This window comes from Pteronotus mesoamericanus, unplaced genomic scaffold (assembly GCF_021234165.1).
Source record: "Pteronotus mesoamericanus isolate MK-2021 breed Mesoamerican mustached bat unplaced genomic scaffold, CSHL_Meso_final scaffold_31, whole genome shotgun sequence".
NCBI classification, from domain to species: domain Eukaryota; kingdom Metazoa; phylum Chordata; class Mammalia; order Chiroptera; family Mormoopidae; genus Pteronotus; species Pteronotus mesoamericanus.
Window position 1 is genome coordinate 18,694,531 of NW_026555312.1, and position 22,801 is coordinate 18,717,331.

The 22,801-nt window shown below is 40.6% G+C and overlaps 1 protein-coding gene across 2 annotated transcripts in view; it reads left to right on the forward strand.

The window, feature by feature from the left end:
* Positions 1–22,801, forward strand: part of NEDD9 (neural precursor cell expressed, developmentally down-regulated 9) — a 117,179-nt gene that overhangs the window by 58,568 nt on the left and 35,810 nt on the right. The window contains exon 1 of one of the 2 annotated variants that reach the window (XM_054591896.1): positions 13,931–14,114. The exons of the other annotated variant lie outside the window; for it this stretch is intronic. Within the exon in view, the coding sequence (XP_054447871.1) occupies positions 14,103–14,114 (12 nt within the window). The 5' untranslated portion in view covers positions 13,931–14,102. Of the gene's footprint in view, positions 1–13,930; positions 14,115–22,801 lie in introns of those variants that run through there. 2 annotated transcript variants of the gene reach the window in all.

The following is a 22,801-nucleotide window of genomic DNA, read 5'->3' on the forward strand; positions in this document are numbered from 1 at the left end:
CTTACCATCATACAAGGCATAATTAGGGATTCACAAGTCATAGACAATGATGCCATGATGCCAACTGTAGACTAGGTAGAATGGACTGTGAGCATAGCACGAATTCAAGAAAAGGACCCATCAATAGAGGCTGGAGTGCATTTCCAAGAGAAGGTGAGACCTGAGCTGAGGATCAGGGAGGAATACTTGAGGAGGTGGAGTGGGAAACATTCCAAAGAAGAATCCAGGAGGGAAAGATCACAGTGATCGCTGTACTTTGTTGTTGTTGCCTTTTAATTTCATTTTCTATTACAGTGTTTTCAAGACAAGACAGGAAGACTGGTCTCCAGGGCAGAGAGCTTGGGAGAACAAATCATGGCCAGACAGAGAAGAGCAGTATTAGACTGCGTCTTGATGATCAGGCCTTGTCTCAATGTGAGAGGATGCAGGACCTCATTATCTGAGCCCCTTGAGCTGTGCCAGACAGTCATCATTCGTTCTGATGCATTTGAACACCTGCATCCTACATCAGATAACTTGATGTAAGGATAGCTTCATTGAAAAGAAAACATTTTGACTAGGCTGGACTTTGCAATTTTTTATTACAAGAGTTGTTCAAACTCTGTTTGAGGGAAATGAGATTTCTTTGTTTTAAAGAAATACAGTACTGCCAGGCACAGAGGAAATTCTTAAGCAGCCACCTTATTTTATGTGGGTGTGAAGTGAAAAACCTCTCATTTTTGTAAGCCTAGCAAAAGCAGGGTGTAGCGGGAACAAAATGAATACACACAGGGGCTTTAAACACCACTTTGAAAATCCAGGGTGGGCTTTGTTGGCTAAACCACAGCCTGTCTGGGAGGCTTCAGTAACAAGGTTGGCAAGAGGTCTTGATGTTTCTGTAAAATGCCACGGGTAGTTGTCAAGCTGCCATGCCAAGGAAGCTGGTCGAGTCCAGAGTCCCAAAGCCAGTTAGAGGTGGTTCATTCCTGGAACCTGGGGCAGATCTACCCGTGCCTCTTTGGTGGAATCAGGACACCAGTGGGTGAGCATGTCAGGAGGGCAGACAAAGTAGGAGCAACCCAGCATCTCCCTCAAACTGAGGCAGGTTATACCACTGTCCTGCTGGTGGGTGCCCAAGCCATGAGCCACCAATATGACACAGATGGGACTTATATCCCACTTTACTGGAATATTTTGTAAGCTCCCTCTGGGATAATGGAAGTCTGGGTCTATGACATTCTTTTATCTTTTGCTATTAACATTATTATTTTGTTAGCAGTGTAGCATGGTATGGCTGCTGTTTAAATATCCCTCCTCCTCTCCCCACCGCCCCCAAGAACTTGTCTGCTCTGAAAAGAAGTGGTTTGGCATAAAGTGAAAGTTTTTTAACATCCATTTTCCAGATGGAGCTCTCTGTTAAATGTTTATACACACACACACACACACACACACACACACACACACACACACAGCTAATCCATGTGGAATGCTCCTAAGTGAATATGATTGTTTACTAGACTTCTTAGTCCATCTTATGGCATTTTATAATAAAATATCAGCAAGCTCGTAAAGAGAACTTTTTTAAGGTCCATAATCTTTCTAACCATAACAAAAGGGCAGTAAATATATTGTACAAGAGCACGATGGAAAAAATGTGCTAAAGTATTTCCATAAATCAAATGTAGCACTTTGGCATTGACTCTAAAGCATTAAATTTAGTAAATTAGAACCAGATGATTTTAAAATAGAAACTTACATAACTTTACAGTGTGACTTTTTTTTTCAACATAAGTTTATCTTCATGAAGTCCCCTTGGCTGCTACTGAGTAGGTATTTAACAAGTGAGGGCAGCATCTGGGTATTATTCATCTTTGTAACTCCCATGGTGCCTAGCATTCTATTGGGCAATTAGTAAATATTGGTGGACGGATGAATGAAATCTCAGCAGCGATTAACAAGTACAAGTTAATTGGCAAGGAAATGTAATATAAATATTTATATGGATCTACAGGTAGACAAAACACTGCTACCCCACACTTAATAGTAAAAATATGTCTTGCTCTTTCTTTCATTGTCAACTATGTGTATTTAAATCAATGAATTTGAAATAAGAGGGTGTATCTGCTTCTTATTTGAGTCACCATGTCCCCAACCACTATCACTCTGGAATTTTCCTAATGTATAAGTTTCTGTTCTATTTCTGCTGTCAGAGGAGCCACAGAAAATGCTCCTTTTTGTCATTCCTCCCTCCCCTCTTACACAAATTTTACAATGTAACTGGTACTTTAAGGACAATCTGGAAATTCAGTGCAACATGCCAACTGAGACCATCCTCAACGCGGTGCCACAGGGAATGCAAATTACTAAGGTATGCTCTTCACCCCAAGAAGCAAGTATTTTCTGGCCGAGGATTAGTCAGGACACTGTTGTCGCAAGTAAAAGAAGCTCAACTCTAACCAGGTTTGTGAAAATAAGCATGCTTACTGCCTTATGAATTAGGTTGTCTAAGAGCAGACTTCAGGAATGGTTAGATCCAGAGGCACAGAATATAGGATCAGGGCTTTCCCCATCCCTCCATGACAAATGCCTTTGTTTTTTTTTCATATGGACTCATTCTCTCTTGCTATAGACACTCTCTACAATGAGGAAACAGTGTTTACTACCAGGCTTAGATTTACGGCTTATCATCTAAAGAAAAGAGGTCCTCCCCTTCCCTCGTTTTATTTACAAAATCTCAGAGAAGATCTCAGATTGACTCTTTCTGAGTCATATGCCAATTTCTTGGAGCACTCACTGTGGACAAGATGATTTTAATACATTCCTGTACTGTCTTGTATGATAGACTGAGCCTGAGTGCTGGTTGGGGGATCTCCATTAGTAGATGAATAAAAAGTAGGTTATTTGTGCCATAAATATTGAGGGCATAAAATTGACATGGCTGATTGGATGTGGGAAGTAGGAGGAATAAACAAACAAAAGAAAAAAAACAACCTGAACTTTTGATTCTAGGTACCTAGAACAATGGTGACATCATAAGTAGACATAAAATAGTTAAAAGTAGACACTGTTTCATTTGGAGGTTCATTTGTATAATAACCAGAGTTCTCGAAAGAAGCAGAAACAATAGGCCAATAGGGTGTGTGTGTGTGTGTGTGTGTGTGTGTGTATGTGTGTGTGTGTGTGTGAGAGAGAGAGAGAGAGAGAGAGAGAGAGAGAGAGAGGAAATTAAATCGATTTTAAGGAATTGGTTCACATGATTGTGGATTCTGAAAAGTCCAATATCCACAGAGCAGGCTGGCAGGCTATACCCAGGGAAATGCTGTTTTGCAGCCTGAGTCCAAAGGCTATCTGGAGTGGAATTTCCTCTTTTAAGGGACATCAGTCTTCTTTCTCTTAAAGCTTTCAACTGATTAAATGAGTCCCATCCACATGATGGAGGGTAGTCTGCTTTACTCAGAATCTACTGATTAAATGTTATTCTCAGCTCAAAAAAAGTATCTTCATAGTAATGCCAGGCTAGTATTTAACCCAGTATTTGGGTACATTGGCCTAGCTCAATTGACACATATAATTAACTGTCACAGCGTGTGAATATGAGGAGTATATAAGAAGTTGCTAGAATATTTCTGTGCAGTAGGAACTGAGAGTCTGGGATTCCAAACACAGGTCAGGAGATGTGATTGTGATCAGCATAAAAATGAGAGTAGAAGTCAGTTAAGAGAATAAGATATCTAATAGATACAGGAGAAAATCCATAAGGAAAAATGAGTGCAGGTGGAACCTTGGGGAAAGCCTACCTGAAAAGGAGACAGACATATTGGTGAGAGAAGTAGAAGGGAGGGAAGAACCCACTGCTGTGGGAGCGGAAAGAGGAGTCCATTTCAAGGCAGGTGGTGGTGGAAAATGTCAGGAGCCCGGGGGTGAAAAGGAGGAAGGACAGAGCAGAGTCCCAACTGCGTCCGAGGGGCAAGGGTCTGAAGAGTGCTCCTTAAAATGGGACCTGCAGACCCACACCAGGGCACTCTGTTTTGGCCAGCATGAGAGCAAAACTGCGAGTGAGCCCTTTGCAACTTTGATAGCAATTAGGACTCATTTTATATTGGTTGACTCCATAATTACAACAACAAACAAAGCTTATGTTTCCATCTTTTTATTTTATTTTTCTAGTTTTAAGTGCAGGTACCCTCAGCCTTTTGAAAGTTCTCATTCTGCTACTTTGCTTTTACAAAATACCTACATTAATACCTGTGTTTTGCTAAACGAAGGAAATCTGGAGAGATTTTCACTTTTATGGATGAAGGGAAAAGGCAAAAATAGCATTTGCATGAGCTGTTGTAGAGGTTGTGCGCACCCCCAGCAGCGAGACTGGTGATGCCAAGCTCCTTCCCCAAGCTCTGAACTGTCTGTGAGCACCAGGGCTTTATCTCCATTTATTTTGTGCAGCCATTATAGCAGTCACTTCTTCCCTTCATGCCATTTCAGTTTACACGTTTTCACAGGAACACTGCTTTCACATAGTGAGAAGAATCTGTATTTTCAATACTGCCAATTCGTGATAGATTGTAAATGGAAAACACTGAACTTCACAGTGGAGAGCTAGCAAAACGCTGGCCTGGATGGCGGTCATGGAACGGATGGCAGGACAAGAGGCAAGGAGGTCTAAGTGGGAGGCCAGGATTGTTCAGCCTCTGGTTGTGGCAAGTGAAGGAGAGAGACCACTTGGTTTGATGTTGGGAGAAAGAGAGGTGGCAAAGGGGAGGTCCTGAAGGGTTAAAGAATGTGTCGATGGTCCACATTCACTCACTCACAGTTATAAAGTATCAAAGCCTAGAGTTCTTTCATAACTCATTTGGTAGCAAAGCCTGACCTGGATAGGCCTGAGGTGATGCATAGTCTTTGCTTACCCCAGTTAGTGCCCCTACTGGTACATCCCACTGCCAAAATATGAATGAGTTTGTGTATGGGATGCTGGCCTGGGGCACACAGGGAGTTTTGTGGGATGTGAAATGGATGGTAAATCTGTCTTTAGAATCTGAAATATTCTGAATTCCACAACTCGTCTGGCCTCCAGGTTTTTGAACAAGGAACTGTGGATGAGGAAGACATGAAGGTGCTTGTAGAGAGCAGGGTGTGAAAGATTAGTGGTGCAAATGAGAGAAGGGAGAGTTGGGGAGCTGAGTCTCGGCATGGGCTGTCTGGGTAAGGAGAGAGAGGTTTTTTGAATTTGTGGTTTTGTTTTTTGGTTTTTTTATGGGTGACCAGAACCGTACAGAAGGGGCTTTTGAGACGGCAAAATCGAAAGCTTGGGAACACATAGCTCCAGTCTTGCTAGGGCAGGAAGGGCATAAGCCTTGCTTCTTCCTCCAATTCTCCACCCTTCCAAAGAACAGACGCTCCCAAAGGCTGGTTAGAGCATGAATCTTAAGAACCACAAGCAATGAAGTTCAAGAAAACCCTTGCAATAACCCCTTGTCTACATCCTCTAGTCTGAAATCACAGGGTGCCAGGATTTAAGCAAATTAAGGGTACTTAAACTTAACATGGTATGAGTGAGTGAGCCTTAAAGTCTGGTACGCACTCATTAGCAGGACTCCCCTTCGGCTTTTCTTATAAAGAAGGGAGCCACTCGTTATTTCTCAGCTTCAGTGGGCAGAAAGGAATGTGCTGTCCACACTACACACAGCAAGTCAAGAGTGGACACTGGTCACTCCACCACTACCCAGTCCCCGGCCCACGCTGGAAAGGCATTCCTCTAGCAGATAAAATAAAAGATTGCTGATAGCTGGAGCATTTTGTTTGCTTTCTAAAATGAATAAAACTCTTTACAAGCTTGGATTTAACAGTGTGTGGTATGCTGTGTCCCCACACCACATTCCTTTCATCTTGCCGCCCCCCCAGCCCCCACCCCAGGCCCTGCATTACTTGGATTCCTTTTACTCGCTCATCAGCGCCAGCTGGCGGCTGCCTGGGCTGGCCAGACAGGCCACATGCCCTGGGACAGAGCCTGCTGGCTGCTCAATGGCCTCAGCTGATGAGAGCTGTCAGGGACAGGAGGCAGCAAACTGGGTCAGCCAGGCTCTTTTAGGGTCTCAGAGTGGGAGGGGAATACATCGCCAAAACCCAAAGGAATGGCTTACCCAGTGCCTCCAGGTAAATGGTATTTTGGTGTTTCAAACACCCACTCCCATGCTTCCTCATTCTTTCCCATCCCACCTCCGCCCTGGAGTTATGCAGGATGCCGGATGTGGAGGGTGACTGTCTGTGACCAGTGTGTCTGCAGAATGGTAGAGCTCAGGAGTAAACTGTAAACAGTATCCAGCCCCATCCAGGATTTAGGGCAAATAGTCCATAAGCCTCTCTCTTTATTCTACCTAGACAGTCACCAAAAGTGGAGAGTGGGAAGGGGGTTGCGATGTTCTAGCATGTTAAGTCATGTTATCATGTCATGGTCTATATTCAGTCACAATATATATGTGAGGAAGGGTCAGAAAGATGTTTCAAATTTAAGAATATATAAAAAACAAAAATTAGCAAGAAGAAAATGTGCCACCCTTGCCACTTCCTGCTTCATACGTATTATGTAGCACTATTGTTGTGTTGGGCAGTGTCTTCAGAAAGAGGAGAAGGCCATCCCTTATCAAGTCACAGAATTCCTGCTTATTTGGTCTTGGCAGATCTCCTTGACCTTTGTAGAAATCCACAGTCTAAAGTTTCTACCCACAGAAGAGATTTCTATGACAGTTCATATAACAAATTGTTTACTTGGACATACTAAAGCATGCAATAACAGAACACCTCGTGGCGAGAGAAAACAGAAGAGAGCCTTTGCCAGGCAGTCTGCACAATTTTACTATTAAACTCCTTTTGTTCCATGGAACTTCATTCTTTGGCCCAGCTGGATACATATAAATAGTAGAAATGTAAACCTTTGCATATGTATGAAGATAAATAAACATAAACCTTTATTATGTGTTTCTAATTTTTCCCATATTTTCACCCCTAAATTAATTCTCTTATGAAGATTAATTTCTTAAAACCTGTATTTAAAGAAAATACTAAATTCTAAAATGGAGCCTCGCAGTTGCCCGTCATATAACATATAATTTAATGTTATGTTGTTCAGTTCTTGGGGGGCGGGTAGTAATTCAATATTCCAAAGTTATAATAACACTATTATATACGTATATGTATAACATCAAAAAGGTCACAGTGTTTCAAAAATTAAGGTATTGCCCACAGTCACATTTGCAAGGATCTACTAGGTTCTTAGTAGCACATTAGGGAGAGTATTACATGTATTCTTTCATAATTAATCAAGGACCGAGAGGGGATGAAGACACTCAGTTTTAGTGCTTCACCCCAGAGAGTGTGGGATGGAAGGCAGAAGGCAGTGGGAAGTGGGGTGGGGGAAGGAGAGTGTAGGTTTATTAAAGGACTGTAACAATGACACACTTACAAACTCGGCTGAATGAAAAGAGTCGGTGAGACCTTGTAAAGCCTTCACAGTGTGGGAATCCATCATGTCATGCAGAAAAGAGAAATCCAGAGGAATCATTTCTAAAAATCTCTGTTGTCTAGAGCCACACCCATTCCAGGTGGCTCATCATTGAGTGAGAATAAGAAATAAGTCAGGGAGAAACCAAATCAGAAGTAATTTGGGAATCATGAGTCAACAAGCCTCTTTAGTAAGTAAACACCACCTCCATCTGCAGCAAAAAATATTTTAAAGCAATGCCTTTAACAACTCTTTCAGAAAACAAAGTTTATTCCTAAAACACTGTTTCACTGTTGCCAAAAAGAGGGGAGTGGTGTCGGGTGGTGGTCATGAAGTCTCTTGTGCCAAACTATTAGCGAAAGGAAAAATCAATGAAAGCTCCATTCCACAGCATCCAAAGAAGCAAGCACTAGAAACTGTTCTTGGAGCTTCTTTCTAATAATAGACTTTCATTCAAACCAAGATCATGACTAGTTCAACAGATAAAAGACAGCTATTGCCTAGAGTGAAAGGTGTTCTTTCCCCTGAAAATCACTTATGTTTTCCACATGGACATCAGTGAAGGCTGGGTGCATGGACGAGACACAGGGCTTTGAGGAGATATAAGGCAAAATTCAGTTACCTACATAGGTGCAGGGGAGGATACAACTTGAAAAATTCCCCTTTTGTAAGTCACTTAAAGTGCCATTTGTGGAGAAAGGAGGTCTCACAGGTGAAACTACTGAACCTGACGGAAAGGGGAGAAGCCTGAGCATCCAAATTTGGTTTTTAAGGGAAGTCAGATTTGGGAAGCACTGTGGCCATAGGGGATGAGAGACACAGAGAGTGGCTTGGGGGATATCAACAACGGAGAGATTTTTAAGGAAATAGTTACAAAAGGGATGAAGTTCCGACTAGGGGAAAGATGGCATATAGGCAAGCAGAATGATGAAAAGAGGGCAGTTTAGGCAAGAAGCACCACATACATACAGGCTTCAAAGTACAACTGAGTAAGGGGAATGGTGTGATTGTATGCACACTATTAGCTTTAGTCACAACTCAAGAACAATACCTGTTCCTCAGTTAGGCTTAGCCCCACTAACGTCAAGACACAGCCTTATTAAACTGTCCAATGGGACTCAGACAACAAAGGCACCCAGAGGAAGCATGGGCAGTATGGCACACCGCATCTCAGAAGCCAGGAAGCCTGCATTCACATACCAGACCTGCCATTCACCTGCCTTTAACTGTGCCAGTTGTAGAAACTGCCAGAGTCTCAGTTTTGTTACATGTAAAACTAGAATGTTACAACCTACTTTAGAGGGTTGTTATATTAAATGAACATTAAGTGAAATAACGTTTGTGAATATCTAGCAAAGGACTTGGCACCAGGAAGGGTTTCAGTCAAGGTTGAATGAGCCAGCAGCTAGTTGGGTTGAAGGAGAAATCTCACAAGGGCTCACCTTTGTTTTGGGATGCTTCTGAAGACTTGTAGAATTAAAAAGTCGCTGCCTCAGATTATTTTCTGAAATAACTTTGGTATAGGTAGGCTTTTAAAAAACTGGTATCAAACTAGAAATAATAAAACATGGCCCTAGAATGGGCATTTCTGGATTGTTTCTCTGTAGGTATGGAAGAATCTCTTCTTTAGACTGAACTCAGGGATGGACATGTCTTGTACCATTCTGGAGTGCGAGTCAGCAAACTTTTTCTGTGTAGGGCAAGATAATACATTTCTTTTGGCTTTGCAGTCTGCTACCTCTGGTGCAACCCACACAAGTGTGCCATTGTAGCTCAAAAGACAATGGGTAAATGAACGGGTGCCTGTGTTACAATAAAACTTTATTTATAAGCACTGAAATGAATTTCACATAATTTGCACATCTCAAAAATATTACCCTTCTTTTAATTTTTTTCCAGCCATTTAAAAATGTAAAAGCCATTCTTAGCGATAGGTCGTATAAAAACTGGTGCCCACAAACCATAGTTTTTTAACTGACCCCTATCCAAGAACCAGAACTGGCATCAGGCCTCTTTGAAGTTACATTTATCCTCTTAGTCATTCACTGAACATTTAAGCACCTATGAGATAAGCCTACAGGGGACCCACTGTTGAATGGCACCCCATCCCTTTGGGGCTCACCTTGAAGCTGAAGAAGCAGACATCAACAAATCATCCTGATACAATGTGGAAGAGCCTGATAATAGGGCCATGTTCCAAGTACAATGGTAGTATATAGAAAAGGGAAGGAGGGATTATTTCTCAAAGGGCAAGGTGGGCAGGGTGGGGGTTGTTGACAAGGAAGCACAAAAGAGTCAGTGTTGGGGCTCGGCCTGATAGCAGAGGCATGAAGGGAGGACATCCTCAGCAGGAAGACCCATCTGTGCAGTCAGGACAGTACACACGTGTCTTGGACTGGGTGAGTTGTACCCCACATCTTCTCCATGTGGCTAGAGTGTAGGATGTCGGGTTCGGAGATGGTAGGAGGTAAGGCCAGAAAAAGAGAGTGGGCTTAAATTATAGTCCACACTGACATATGCAGATTTTATTTTTTAAGGCATTGAAATGTTCCCTAGAGATTTTTAAACAGAGTAGTGATGTGACTAGCTCCGTACTCTGGAAATTAAACAGGCAGCAATGTGGGAGCAGGGAGAGATTTCAGGCAGGAAAACTACAAAGAATGACTGGATTCATGCAAACAAGAGATAGAGAGGACTGACTGTATTGCTGTCCTGATCCAACCGCGGGGGACAAAGGGGTGGGTGCTGTGCCTGTCCAGGGTGCCCACCCTCAGAGCAGTGGCTTCATCCTCTCTATGAGAGGCTGAACTAGATGACTTCTGAGGCTACTTCCTGCCCTCACATGCTCTGGCATTGCCCTTTACTTTTAGAGAGCAGCCACATGGGTTCCTCCCAAGTTGTGGACAGAAGAATCTCTTCCCTCTAGCATCACCTTGATTTTTTGCTGTATCCATGCTAGTGCCCAATGGCAGGCAGAAAATCGTTTGGATGGCATTTGATGTCATTGTCCTTGCTTGCTCCGGCTTACATGAATGTCTTGGGAGATAGATTCCTTGTCAGGCAAGCAGCAGGTGGCAAGGCTGATAGGCCTAGAGAGTGCTAGTGAGCACAGGTAGGGGCTGAGCCCATTTTAACCCAAGGAGTACTTGGAGGGACTCCATAAATCAATCAGGAGCATTGATATCGCTTAGTTTAAACAGTATCTTTGCATCCAAAACCTCAGGTAATCGATGGCAGAAAGATTGTTTCTCTATTCATTGAGAGAATTTGTGTTTCCCCAAAGGGTTTTGAAGGAAAAATTCTAGATAACACTAATAAAGTAAAAAAGACCAGTCTTATATGAACTGCATGAAGACCAGAGCTCAATATTTTAACTTATAGCCTCATGTCCTTAAGTGTTTAACCAAAGAATAAAAATGGAACAGATCACCGCATTTCCTGCTCAAAGGCTCCAGTGACTTCCTGTGGCACTCCAGAAAAAATTCAAACTGCTACCCTCTATGTCCCTGAGCTTGCCCTCTTCATGAGGCGCCTTGGAGCCCCAGGGGGCACCAGGACTGTTTGCTGTTCTTAAACCCACCAAGCTCTTTCCTCCTCAAACCTTATCCATGGGACACTTCTTCCGTCTAGAAAGTTCTTTTCCCAGACCTTTGAGTGGGAAAAAATCTGGGAATCAGGATATTCAGATTTCTGCTTCAATATTACTTTCTTAAAGGGACTTATCTGACCACTCTCTCTAAAATAAAATGCCTTGAATGGGTGGAGGTGGAAGAGGGTATAGTGGAGATAAATGATAATAGCAGAAAATACAATAAAAAAATCAACTATTAAAAAATAAGAAATAAATAAAATAAGACACCTTTCCCCCTCAATCCTGGTGTTTTTCTTCAGCAATTTTTCCTGCTTAACTTTTCTTAATTTATTACTCCAAAATAATATTATTTATTCATTCAATTACTGTCCTCTACTCCCACTAGCTCAATGAGGGTAAGAACTTGTCTGGGCTGTTCTGTATTCTCCCCACCTAGAATAGTACCTGGCACATGGTAGGTGCTCAATTGATATGTGTCAAATCAGACAGCTGCCCTATGAAAGAATGGCATAGAGATGAAGGGATTATTCCACCTTTTTTGAATGCTTACTACACATACCAATAACAGTCTAATGGTGATAATATTCTAATTAATAAAACTATTAAATATTAATATTTACATAATATTTCAATAGAGTAATATATAATAAATTTAATGTTAAAATAATAATTAATAATCATAATAATAATAAACAACCATTTATTAAGGTCTTACTGTGTACCTAGTACTATTAACTTCTACCAACATTATCTCATTTAATCCTCATTGTGACCCTAGGCAGTAGATGTTATTAGTTTCTCCATTTTATACTTCAGGACATCAAAATCAGGAACTTAAAAAAATTTATTAACATTCTAACACAGGTTTACCTGCCTCTAAGACCATGGTGCTTTTCTTTATATAACTAACAATACAATGGCCCAAACCACCTTGAAATGAACTTCAGGAAGATTTTAAGTGTCTTACTGTACAGGACAGAAACAGGAAAGTGAGAGAACCACTTGGTATGAATTAAGCTTTCTAATTAGAGAATGAAATGACAAAAGCCCTACCATATGCTTTGGGAAACCATTCAAAAGCAATAAGACGGGGTGAGATAGTGTTCACTACTCAATAATACTCATCAAACAAAACAGAAGGAGGGTTCAGCTTCACTGTTTAGGAAGCCAAAGGAATGTTATCTAGATCTCCTGGAAGCCACAAAACTCATCTTACAGATGGGAAGGACTTTGACTAATCCAGGCAGACACAGAAAACAATTTCCTGCAAAATAACGGCTCTCCCATAAGTCTGTGGGACTGTTCAAAAGATCCTTGTGGTGCAATATGCTGCATGTTTAAATTGTGTTCAGAAAGACCTTGAAAAATCACTCAGGCTCTCTTTCACTCAAAGGCTAAATGAGGAAAAGCAAGGCCTGGTGGATGCCAGAACCGGTGTGTCCAGTCATTGTGCCTGCCCGGGGGTCATGTCCAGGGAATGGGTGCCTCATTAAATTTTGAACTAAACTGTGAGCCCTGGGTCTGGAAATGACTTTTGTAGGGCAGCTGTTCCTCTGTTCTTTTTGCTTAGATCATAAAAGCAGTTTTAATCCATTGAGAATTTCAGAGGGGTAAAGGGGAACAAATCAAACAGATTCTGGTCCAGTTTGGCCAGAAAAAAAATAAAGACTGGTTTTTCCATCCAAGTCATGTAATCTGGTTGGAGTCCATCCCATTCAGGGACAGCATATTGTCTGCACTTACCAAGTCTGAATCCTGAAGCTCACTAAAAAGGAATTTTCCCTCTCCTCTCTATCCTTCAGAAAAGTTTCTGAAGGTGACTCTTTCTGTCCTCTCCTGGGTGACCTCTTTCTCTACGGAAATCATGAAGCTGGACCAAATGTTCTGTCCTTCACTGGAGGAAGCCTGGCCTTTTTAACCAGGCTCATCAAACAGTAGGCATTTTTTTTTTTGTTCCCCAGATAATAAGCATTGTTAGGTTAATGGGTCATCTTCAGGAGAGAGGTCAGAAGGAAAAACTGCAGTGTTCAAAGCTGGAGCTAGAAATGCCAGGCATCAAAGAACACAGTACTGGGTAGACAGTGATGATATATAGGGCATGCACTGGCCAGCCCCATTTGAGGGGTCACAACTAACCTTTATCCTCAGCAGAGCCAGAGAAGGGTCGCTGAATGTGGCTGACACTTCATTCTGTGAGGCCCTGTGAGAATCTAGCCAGGGAAATCTTGGTGCCTGAGCTAAGGGAGTTCCTTTTCACTGAGAGGGAATTGTATTCTGGCTCCTTGCAGACAGACGTAGCAAGTACTTTGAACACTGAAAAGAACAAAAAGAAAAAAAAAAAAAAAAAAGCAAACAGCCTTAAAAAAAAAAGTGGGGGAGGGAGGGAGGAAAGAAGGAGAGCCAGAGAGCTATCAGCAGGGGTAGTTAGTAAAAAGGGGCTGGAGACAGAAAACCTTTTGTTCCCCAGAGTTCGTTTCATGTAGAGATTGTGAGGTGAATGACTTTGAAATGAAATGGGTTTATGAAGGAGTTGCTAGGTCACAGGAAGCATGACTGTCAGACTGCTTTGTGAATTCGATTTCTTTAAAACTTAGGTTAATCTTTAAAAAGAATTTATCTCTTTTTCCCGGTTTTTTTTTGGGGGGGTGGGAAGGATGGAGTAAAGTTGGGAACGGTTCCCACTTTATTTTCCACCCTTTCTGATAATGCAGAAAGAAATGATTACGTGTTCTTTGTCAGAAATTTTCATAAGTTAAGAAGTGGGCGGGGCATCAGATTACCTTGGCCTATTAGCCAATGACGGGTTAGTATGCAAATACAGCCCGTGATAGGCCCGCCTCAATCAAAACAGTTAGCTCAGAAGCTTTGGAGCTTTTTTTGCCTCCTGAGCTCTCCTCTGCGACTGACAAACCTGCCCCAGCCAGGGACCTTTCTCACTTTCATTTCATTCTGCACTCGATGGAGGGGCGGACACGCCTGTACTCAATGCAGTCCAACTAGTGTGTTAAGGAAACGGCTCAATTCACGGCTGCCGAGATGAAGTATAAGGTAAGAGAGTACCTTTTACATAAGTCTCCGTGTGTGTTTGTGTGTGTGTTTCCCACTATGACAACTCCTCTGGAGGGACCCCTTGTGTGACCGAGTTATGAGTTGAGTCTCAGTCACCGAGACTGGCATACAAACAAGTAGGCAGAGATCCAGTCTCTAAGCCCACTCCCCGAGTTCACAGTACACCCGAGTCCGTCTTCTCTGAAAGTTTTGGAGAATAGTCTTAGAAGCGGTCTGCAGCCGTCACTGTGGACCACAGGGTGGCTGACTTCAAGCGGAGCACGTACAAGCTCAAGTCTCCTCGGCTCCCGCAAGGCCTGGCCTCCACTGTCTCCCGGAGCCGGGAGCTGTAATGAGAGAGGAATCAGAACTGCTGAGTCTCCCAGACTGGCTCTTAAAGCTGTTTTCAGCCTTTGCTTTAAGCGTTTAGTCTGGGATAGAGTTTGCCATGTGTACTTTTAGTGGGAGAAATTAAAAGCCCCAGATACTATTATAAAGCTGGTGATGGAGAACTGTGACATCCGTAAATGATGTTGGTTGTAAGAACAAGTGAATATTTGCCATTTCTAGAAAACACTTTTATTGACATTTGAATACACTGAGAGTCTGAAGCTTCTCTCAGGCCAGTTTATTGTCCCTAAAGTTTGCAGAGTGCCATAACACTTTGGCAGCATTTTTTCCCATGCATTTTATATCACTGTTTGTGTGTTTATTCTTGGCAAAGGGATTATAATTTGCTCAGCATATTCCATTTTAAGTCGCCCCCACATGTGAGGCAAGCAGCTACCAGGGACACTGGACAGACGCAGATTGCAATGAATAGGATGTGAATTTTCCTTGGAGGATGAATATTTCTGTTCTAGAATAGTTACTAGTCCTGAAGCTTTCATACAAAAGTGCTATTATTAAAATGAATTCTGGCAAGGTGGCTATGCTTTTGTATTGACGGTTTGTATTACCTGTCTGACCTTCAGGATTGTGTTAGTTGGGGGCTACTTTGCTTTCTCTCTGAATTATCTAACTTCTGGCCCATCCTTTTTTTAATGTGATGTTGTAAATACTCTGTTATGGCTAATAGCCACTGGGTAGCCACAGTGACAAATCTTTTGTTCAAAAGTTATAAATCTTATTCAAAGCTCTAAATCTGAATGTGGAAAACCTTTTATTTTTAAAGTATGAATTATAGTTCTCCTTGAAAAGGTTATAACTATCTGAAGACACAGGCATCAGTTATCAGTCTACTATCAGCTTTCCATTATCTGCCTCCATAGGAAAGATCAGAGGAATGGGTAATCTGGAAGATTCTTAACATTTAACTTCAAGATGCAACCAGAAACAAATCCTTCTACAATGGCAGGGAAGCTCCCTTTTTTCACCCCATTATTCACAATTTCCTTATTCAAAGCAGCGATAAGACTAGATATTGCTCAGCCTGCAATGAGTCTTTGCCCCTCCTGACCCATTGCTGAATGCCTTGACTTCATAAAAACTGACTTGCAGAAAGAAAAAAAAAAGCAAGAAAGAAAATATGTTCATACATTTATTATTGGGAAGTATAAATGACTGAAATTAACAATAAGAGCTGCAATCTAGAAAGTGACAAAGCCTAAAGTCACATATTCAGTGACTTCATCATGTTGCATTTTACTTTTATGGAAAGAAAACATCATGGCAACAGATGATGTAAATTACCACTGGCATTCATGGAGAAAACCTGCCTCTCTGCTGGGTCTTACTAGTGTTGAATACCCTGCCAAGTGATGCGAATACATGATTTTTATTGGCTTGTGGACACCGTCACCAGAAAAAAATACTGACTTCTCTGACCAAATGACAGATTGACATCTTGTGGTGACTATACGTGAAACAATAGCTGAATCAGTCTACTCTCCCTATCTTATAAAGCCTGTTTTCTCTCAATAAATAATAGACAACTTTAAGGACAGGATTTTGTAAATAGGGAGATGACATAAAGGTAGAGATGTGATAAATACATTTCTTAAGACTTACAGTTACAATTCAGCATTGTTATCTTTAATTCTCCCTATAACTCTAGGTGGATATGACTACACTCATTTTCAAATATGGAAATTATGGCTAAGTAATTTATCAAAAGCCACGCAGCTAAAAAGTGGTGGAGCTGGGATTTGAACCAAGACTATCTGGTCCCAGAACTTGTGATTTAAGTCACTATTAAAGAAAAGAAAGAATCACCTGTGACCTCTCTAAAATGTCCTGTGTGACTGGTGTTTTCTTCTCCCAGGAAATTTGAGACTATTTTATTGCAAGTATTCCTGCAGGATCGAGTTTTTGTTGTTGTTTTTTAAGGCAGTAACTCTACAAAGCAAAGTGAAATGTGTGTTTCGCAGTTATTTGTTTAATTTGAGCCACATAAGTAATAAAGCCAGATAATTATTAGATTGTAAAATGCTGGAGTTAGGAATTATCTTTTAAACACTGTGTTGTGCTATACACTATAAATTTACCAGTCAGACTTAAAAATGTTCACTGAGAGATTTGTAATCCAGTCACTATGAGATTTTTTTTAAACTAGATTATCTGGTTTGGCTACTTCAGGGATCATAATTGGACAACAACCAAGCCTGCGCTCATTTTGCTCTTATTCACAGCTCTAGGTCAGCCAGCTCTGTCTTTACAATAATCTTGAGGATTGTGGAATGTAAACTATTACTTTGGTAAACATTTTTGGGTAGCGCCCACCTAGTCTATTTTTATTTCATTGTATATTTTTTTTTATTTCTTCTTAGGAAAGCTGCAGTCACTCTCATATGTACTTAATATGTACTTAATATTCATATGTACTTAAGGATTCAGTCTGAGGTTCTGTGATAGTAAATTTTTTTTGGAGCGGGGGAGGATGTTATTTATTAAGAGTTTTGACAAGCTCCTCTGAATATACAGAGCATGTCCTGAAATGAGGGGAAGAGGCTGAGGCTTGCTCAGGGCAGGTTTCCCTCCTAAGGTTATGGAGACAATTGGGGTTGCTGTCTGCCAGGAGTGTGATTGAAGGTTTGGTACACAGCTGCAGCCATGTTTGAGCAGAAGCTGGAGACCCCGCTCATTTTGTGCAGGCTCTGGCCTGGTCAGTGGCTCTCAGCAGGCACTGCCTTTCTGAACTCTAATAGGTAAGCAGCTTTTGGGGCTTTGCCAAATTTCTGAACCCCATGGGCCTCCATTAAAATTTTTAATTATTTCTCTAATCTACCATTCAACAAATTCATTCGTAAATGCTTGGACTGGAGAAAAATTGCAGATGGAACTTACAAGTCAGAAAACTACATCCCAAAATTAAGATTTTTGTGTTCTAGTTGAATGTGAGCAAGGTAGGTTGGGGAAACAAGAAAGTCTGTACCATTAAAAGCTTTCGAGGGGACTTTGAAAATAGTTTAATTTTCTCAAACTGGCCTGAGAAAAAAATAATTGAGGAATTTAGTCTATGGTCATTTATGACCTCTATGAGTCCCAATCCTTTCCTTGCTTTGACATTTTGGTTTTAAATTCTTTATTCTCTTCTAGATGATTTGTTGCATCCAATCCAAATTAAAAATGCCTGCCCCTCACTTTTAAATCTTAGGTAAAATCTATAAATTTAGAAGCACCAAAAAATGCTTTGAAAAATCTTTGCTTTGTTATTTGTTTTATATTATTTATTTATTGAGCAAACCCATTTTTGGAGCTAACTGACTTCCTTACACAGAGATGAAAGACTTTGTAGAGCTGAAGATGTCCTGATAACACCAAATGTATAGCAAGTTACACAGTGTGGGACATACCAAGGATGCCTTTAACATCCTTTCCTTGCTGGGATATAGATGGGTTCTCTTATCAGAATTCATCAGTGGCTTCCTGTCTGTACCCCTCCCCCTAAGACTTCTAGAAACAACTTCCTCTCTACTGTTCAATTCCCTTTGCAAATCCTAATTATCTCTCATTTTTTCACTCAAGCATTACTTCTGCCTCTATAATAGCTGACTTTTATGGGCTTGATTCCCCAATCCACATGGACATGACACCCTCAGAGCACACCCTATACCTCCGCCTCTCTTCTTTCTTTTGACTCTGCTGTGAGAAATCTTGGTCTTCTGCTGCTCCCTGATTTATTTGCCCCTGTCTCTGCACCTATATAACTTGGTTAGACTATTGCTTTCCACAAGTCAAGGCTCCTCATCTGTCCTCTCTATGAAGCCCAAAACTTTGTCTCCTTGACTGTCTCTCTGTAATCCCTGCAATAGGCATTTTCACCTCTGCCCCCCACTCTGTTAGCACTACCTAATTTATTAACCAAATTTCTTTCAATCTAATTACTGTCTAAATGATACCTGTAACTCACATAAGTTACCCACCGATGCTGTCTGTTCAGCTTTTATCTTTAACATTCAATGTTATTTTGTATTAATATCAAATATAGTGGGCTGTCCAGCTTTAAGTAAGCCCCACTGAACACAAGAAACAAATAAAGGGTGGCTTTTATTTGTATGTCAAGGTTGATTGATAAACAGGTCACTGAATACAAAGTGCGATCTAGGATCTGTTGTCTTGAGGCAGCAACGTGTTGGTCTTGTGTATTCTTTTAGTAGAGATAAGATAGAGTGTGGACTTTGGGGAAAGACATTATTACTTCTTGTGATTTAATGCTCTGTAACCTTGGACAAGCTCTCTGAGCCTCAGTTTTCTTATCTGAAAATAGGGATAATCACTGCCTCCTGTTATTCTAAGATCTAAACAAGAAAATATATGAATGTAATGTACTTAACATGATTCCTGGTGTATAGTAAATAGACGGTGCCAGTCGACTCCAGCTCTCCTTGTGCAGTAGATGCTCAATAGATGTTGAAAAGATAGTGTGGATTAAAAACTTGTTGACAGGGTTATGTTAAAATTGCAGTTACTGGGTTAAAATGGTTGAGTACTGCTGAGTATTCAATGAGTCTGGATATGTATTGTAGAAATGCAAATGCCACACATAGGGAATTACCAGCACATTTATGCACCCTCTTGCTAATATATTGATGAATTGGTATCCTCACTGCTATTGATAAGACTTGATATTCCTGTAATTACAGGACCTTACTGATAGTACATACTCAACAAACATTGGATTGAATGTTGAGTTACATAAAATACTTACACAAATAACTGTTAAAAGTGTCTTAGTGCTGTATGGCATAATGGGAAGAACATGGGCTTAGATTCAAATACCACTTTGCTTAGTTTCTAATAGTATATAAGCAAGCTACTTCAGGCCTCTGTTTCCTGATTGATAAAAATGGGATTTATTAAGTACCTGTCTTACCAGATAGTTGTAAGGAAATAAAATATGAACATCTTTTTCAGCTTTTAGCACATAGTAGACATTTTGAATTGTACCTATTATGATGCATTATAAGTATATATATAATAAATGCAGAAAAAATCGTCAATTAAAAAAATCAAAGATGAAATGCAAAGGTGGTGAGTTGCTGGGTACAGAAGTTCAGGGTAAACTACAGGGTCTGGCAGGAATAGCCCCTGCATGAGTGTGGTTGGTAGGGTAATACTATGAGTGTAATAATTTATAGTTTTAATTTGAAATTTCACCTAAAATGGCATATGGTGTGTTTGAGTGTGATATTTTTATGTTACAGAATTACATGCTTATGATTTTGTAATAAAAGATTTTGTAATAAAAAAAGGGCATTATTTGTGCTGGACCCTGTACCCCCATTATCTTATTGCAGTCAGTGTAAGTAGATGAAAAGTAAGAGGTCTTGGTTACCTATTTTTAGATTACTTTAGGGTTAGAAAGAAAACCAAACAAATTGTTTTCAAATGCCAGCCACTGGGACCATGACATTACTCCACAGTAACATATAGACTTAATTATCAAGACTTCTTGCCAAGGTAAACAAAACAGTGCCACTGGGAAGAAATACTACATTTCCAACTTAAAATGCCATGGAATAGCTGCTGGTTTCCTAGGCAATGGGTTATTGCAGAGACTATGAGCTTGGAAAGGGGACCCCTCCCCCCAAAAAGCTGTTTATACTCAGTTATCAACCCTCCCACCCCCATCTTATTTACCTTGAACATTCCAGTCATCTCTCTGCAGTAACTCTCACTAGTAAGTGAGGACTCTGCAGCCTGGGGAACATTACAGCCTAGCTGCAAGACCATCTTCCTGCGGAATCTTCATTTCAAGATAAATGGTCATGCTGGCGACCTTTCCCACCCTCCACTGCAAAGAGTGATTTTTTTTTTAGAATGTAGTTTTAGGAGACAATGTGATCTAGGTGAATTGAGGCCTGCACTTTAAGGTGGAATAGGTGGTACTCTAGAAAATGTGAGTAGTGATGGCATATGACAGTGATTTTTTTGTGGTTAAGGTAGGGGTAGAGAAGATGATTATGGAGATATTAAACTTGCCAGCGGAATGTTTTCAATATATGCCTGGGCCTCACCATGGACTAGTAATTACCAGTTTATTCTTTAAAAAGAGCTAGTTCCTTTCCCCCACCCACCTCCCCAACCATTAATGGTGCTAAATAGTATTTAACTAGGTGGTTCATTATCCTTGTTCAAAGGCTGGGCCCGTTGATTTGGAGGTGTCTTATTTCTTTGCAAATCTTGCTGTATATGCTGCAAATGAGCATATACGTTGATATTTCTAGTATGTCGAGGTGATAGCTATAAGATGTTACCAAAAAGGTTCCTTATGTTGAATGTCAGTGTTTATGCTTTCCAGAAATAAAGATTGAGCAACCATGAATATGTAAAAGTGCAAGCATTGCACAAAAATATTTGATAGCTCCTTTTGAATTTAATTCCTTTCTTTACTCTTCATGTGTGTAGGGAGAGGATTATTTGTGAAACTTAACAGAAAGTTGCTGCAACCAAAAGGCATATAAGGTTAAGATTTGAACCAGATATTTTTATTTATTAGAGCAATATATATTTAGACAGCATGATATCATTAATTTTTCCTAATTTCTTTTAGTTATGTGGAAACCCTGTGCTATCTCTTATATGAATTAGCCCTAATTTCATTGATTTGTTGTAGTCAGTTTTTTGCCTCTAACTTAGCACTTCACCCCCCAGGAGATGTGGGTGACTCCTGTGGGTTTTTCTGTCCCCAGGCACTGCACTCTACTGAAAGAATGAGTTTGGCTATCCCAGGTTCCCAGCCCTCAACCCCCAGTATCCATATCAAGCAAGGCCAACACATTGGGAAGGTGGTAAAGTGGACTTCCAGACACTCCAGCCTTCTTGGTGTTCAGTTTTCAGGATCTAACAGTACTTGTTAGTAACCTGTCAATGAGGTTTTTATTTTGTTTGTTTGTTTGTTTGTTTTGGCAGGGGTGTGTTACTAATCTTTTGGGATATGACTTAGAGTTTGGCAGGAAATGGGTTACTGGGCCAGCAGGATTTCAGTTTCTATCACAACAGTATTGGCATAGCAGCATTATAAGGTCCTCTTTCCCTTGAGTGATCCCTTGGAATAGAACGTTCATGTTCTTCTTTGTTTCTCCACCCTTCTTCACTCAGAGCTAAGTGGGATGAGCACACCCTTAATTGGGGGTCAGGGAAGACAACAATAGAAATACAGTTAGTCCAACAGCATTCTTTCTTTTAATAACCCCATTCACTGTGAAGCTAGAATTCTAGACAGTCTCATAGAGGCCCAGACGCCTTTGGAATATATCTCATTTCCTTGTAAAGATCATCTTATCATTTAGAGAACATGTCCATTGACTGAATCAGAGACTATTATCTGTACCTATCTTTGTTTTCTCAAATTCTAAATTCAACCAAGGCAGACCCATGAACAAGACATATACTTGAATGCCTATCTTATATTTCTAGTTTAAAATATATGCATATGTAATTTCTGTGGATATGTATCTATGTTTAGAAAAAACCCAAAATGGGACATATGGTCTGACAATGGGAAGGATATTTGAAACTGGGACTGTCTTGGAAAGTTCAGGAACACATGGTCACTCTAGACAGTCAACATGAGCTGCCCCAGTGATCAGTCAACTGTCGAAAGCGTTATCCCTTTTCCCTTATGTCAGACTCTTGACAGGAAATTATCTAAGAAGCTTTTTTTTAAAAAGTGTATGCAGGCAAATTTTTTCACTTAGAGTCATAAATAACATTTAGTTGTAAGTAAAAAGGTGGTCCTTTTCTTTTTTCTTGGAGAAATAGGCATCTTTAGAAATGACAGAAAACCTATCTTGCCCTGTGCACTTGTGCAGAGAACACCTGAGAGTGTTAAGCAGCAGGGGATTGTATTTCAGTTGTTCTTGTTTTGAACCTGGCGTGGTAGCTCTCTGCCTCATAGCCTGCAGCATCTGCCCAAGCCTCCTGCCTCCCTTATTAAGATCTTAATTACAGACACAGCTTACTTCATTGCTGGAGGGAAAGAATTTAGTTTCTCTGAACTGTGTCTGTTTTTTGGTGTGGCAGGTGTAATCATGATGAGATCATTTCTGGTTTATTTTCTTTTCCTGGAGGAATTTTTTTTGAGGGGGTGGAGTACAGTTCTTAAGACACAATTTTATGAGCTCATAATAGTGCGGTAATAAGTGGGCTGTGATTTTATAGAGACCCTTTCTTATGAAGAAATCAGAGAATTTTGCATATATAATTTCATGACTCCTCATAATGTCATTATGAAGCACACATAT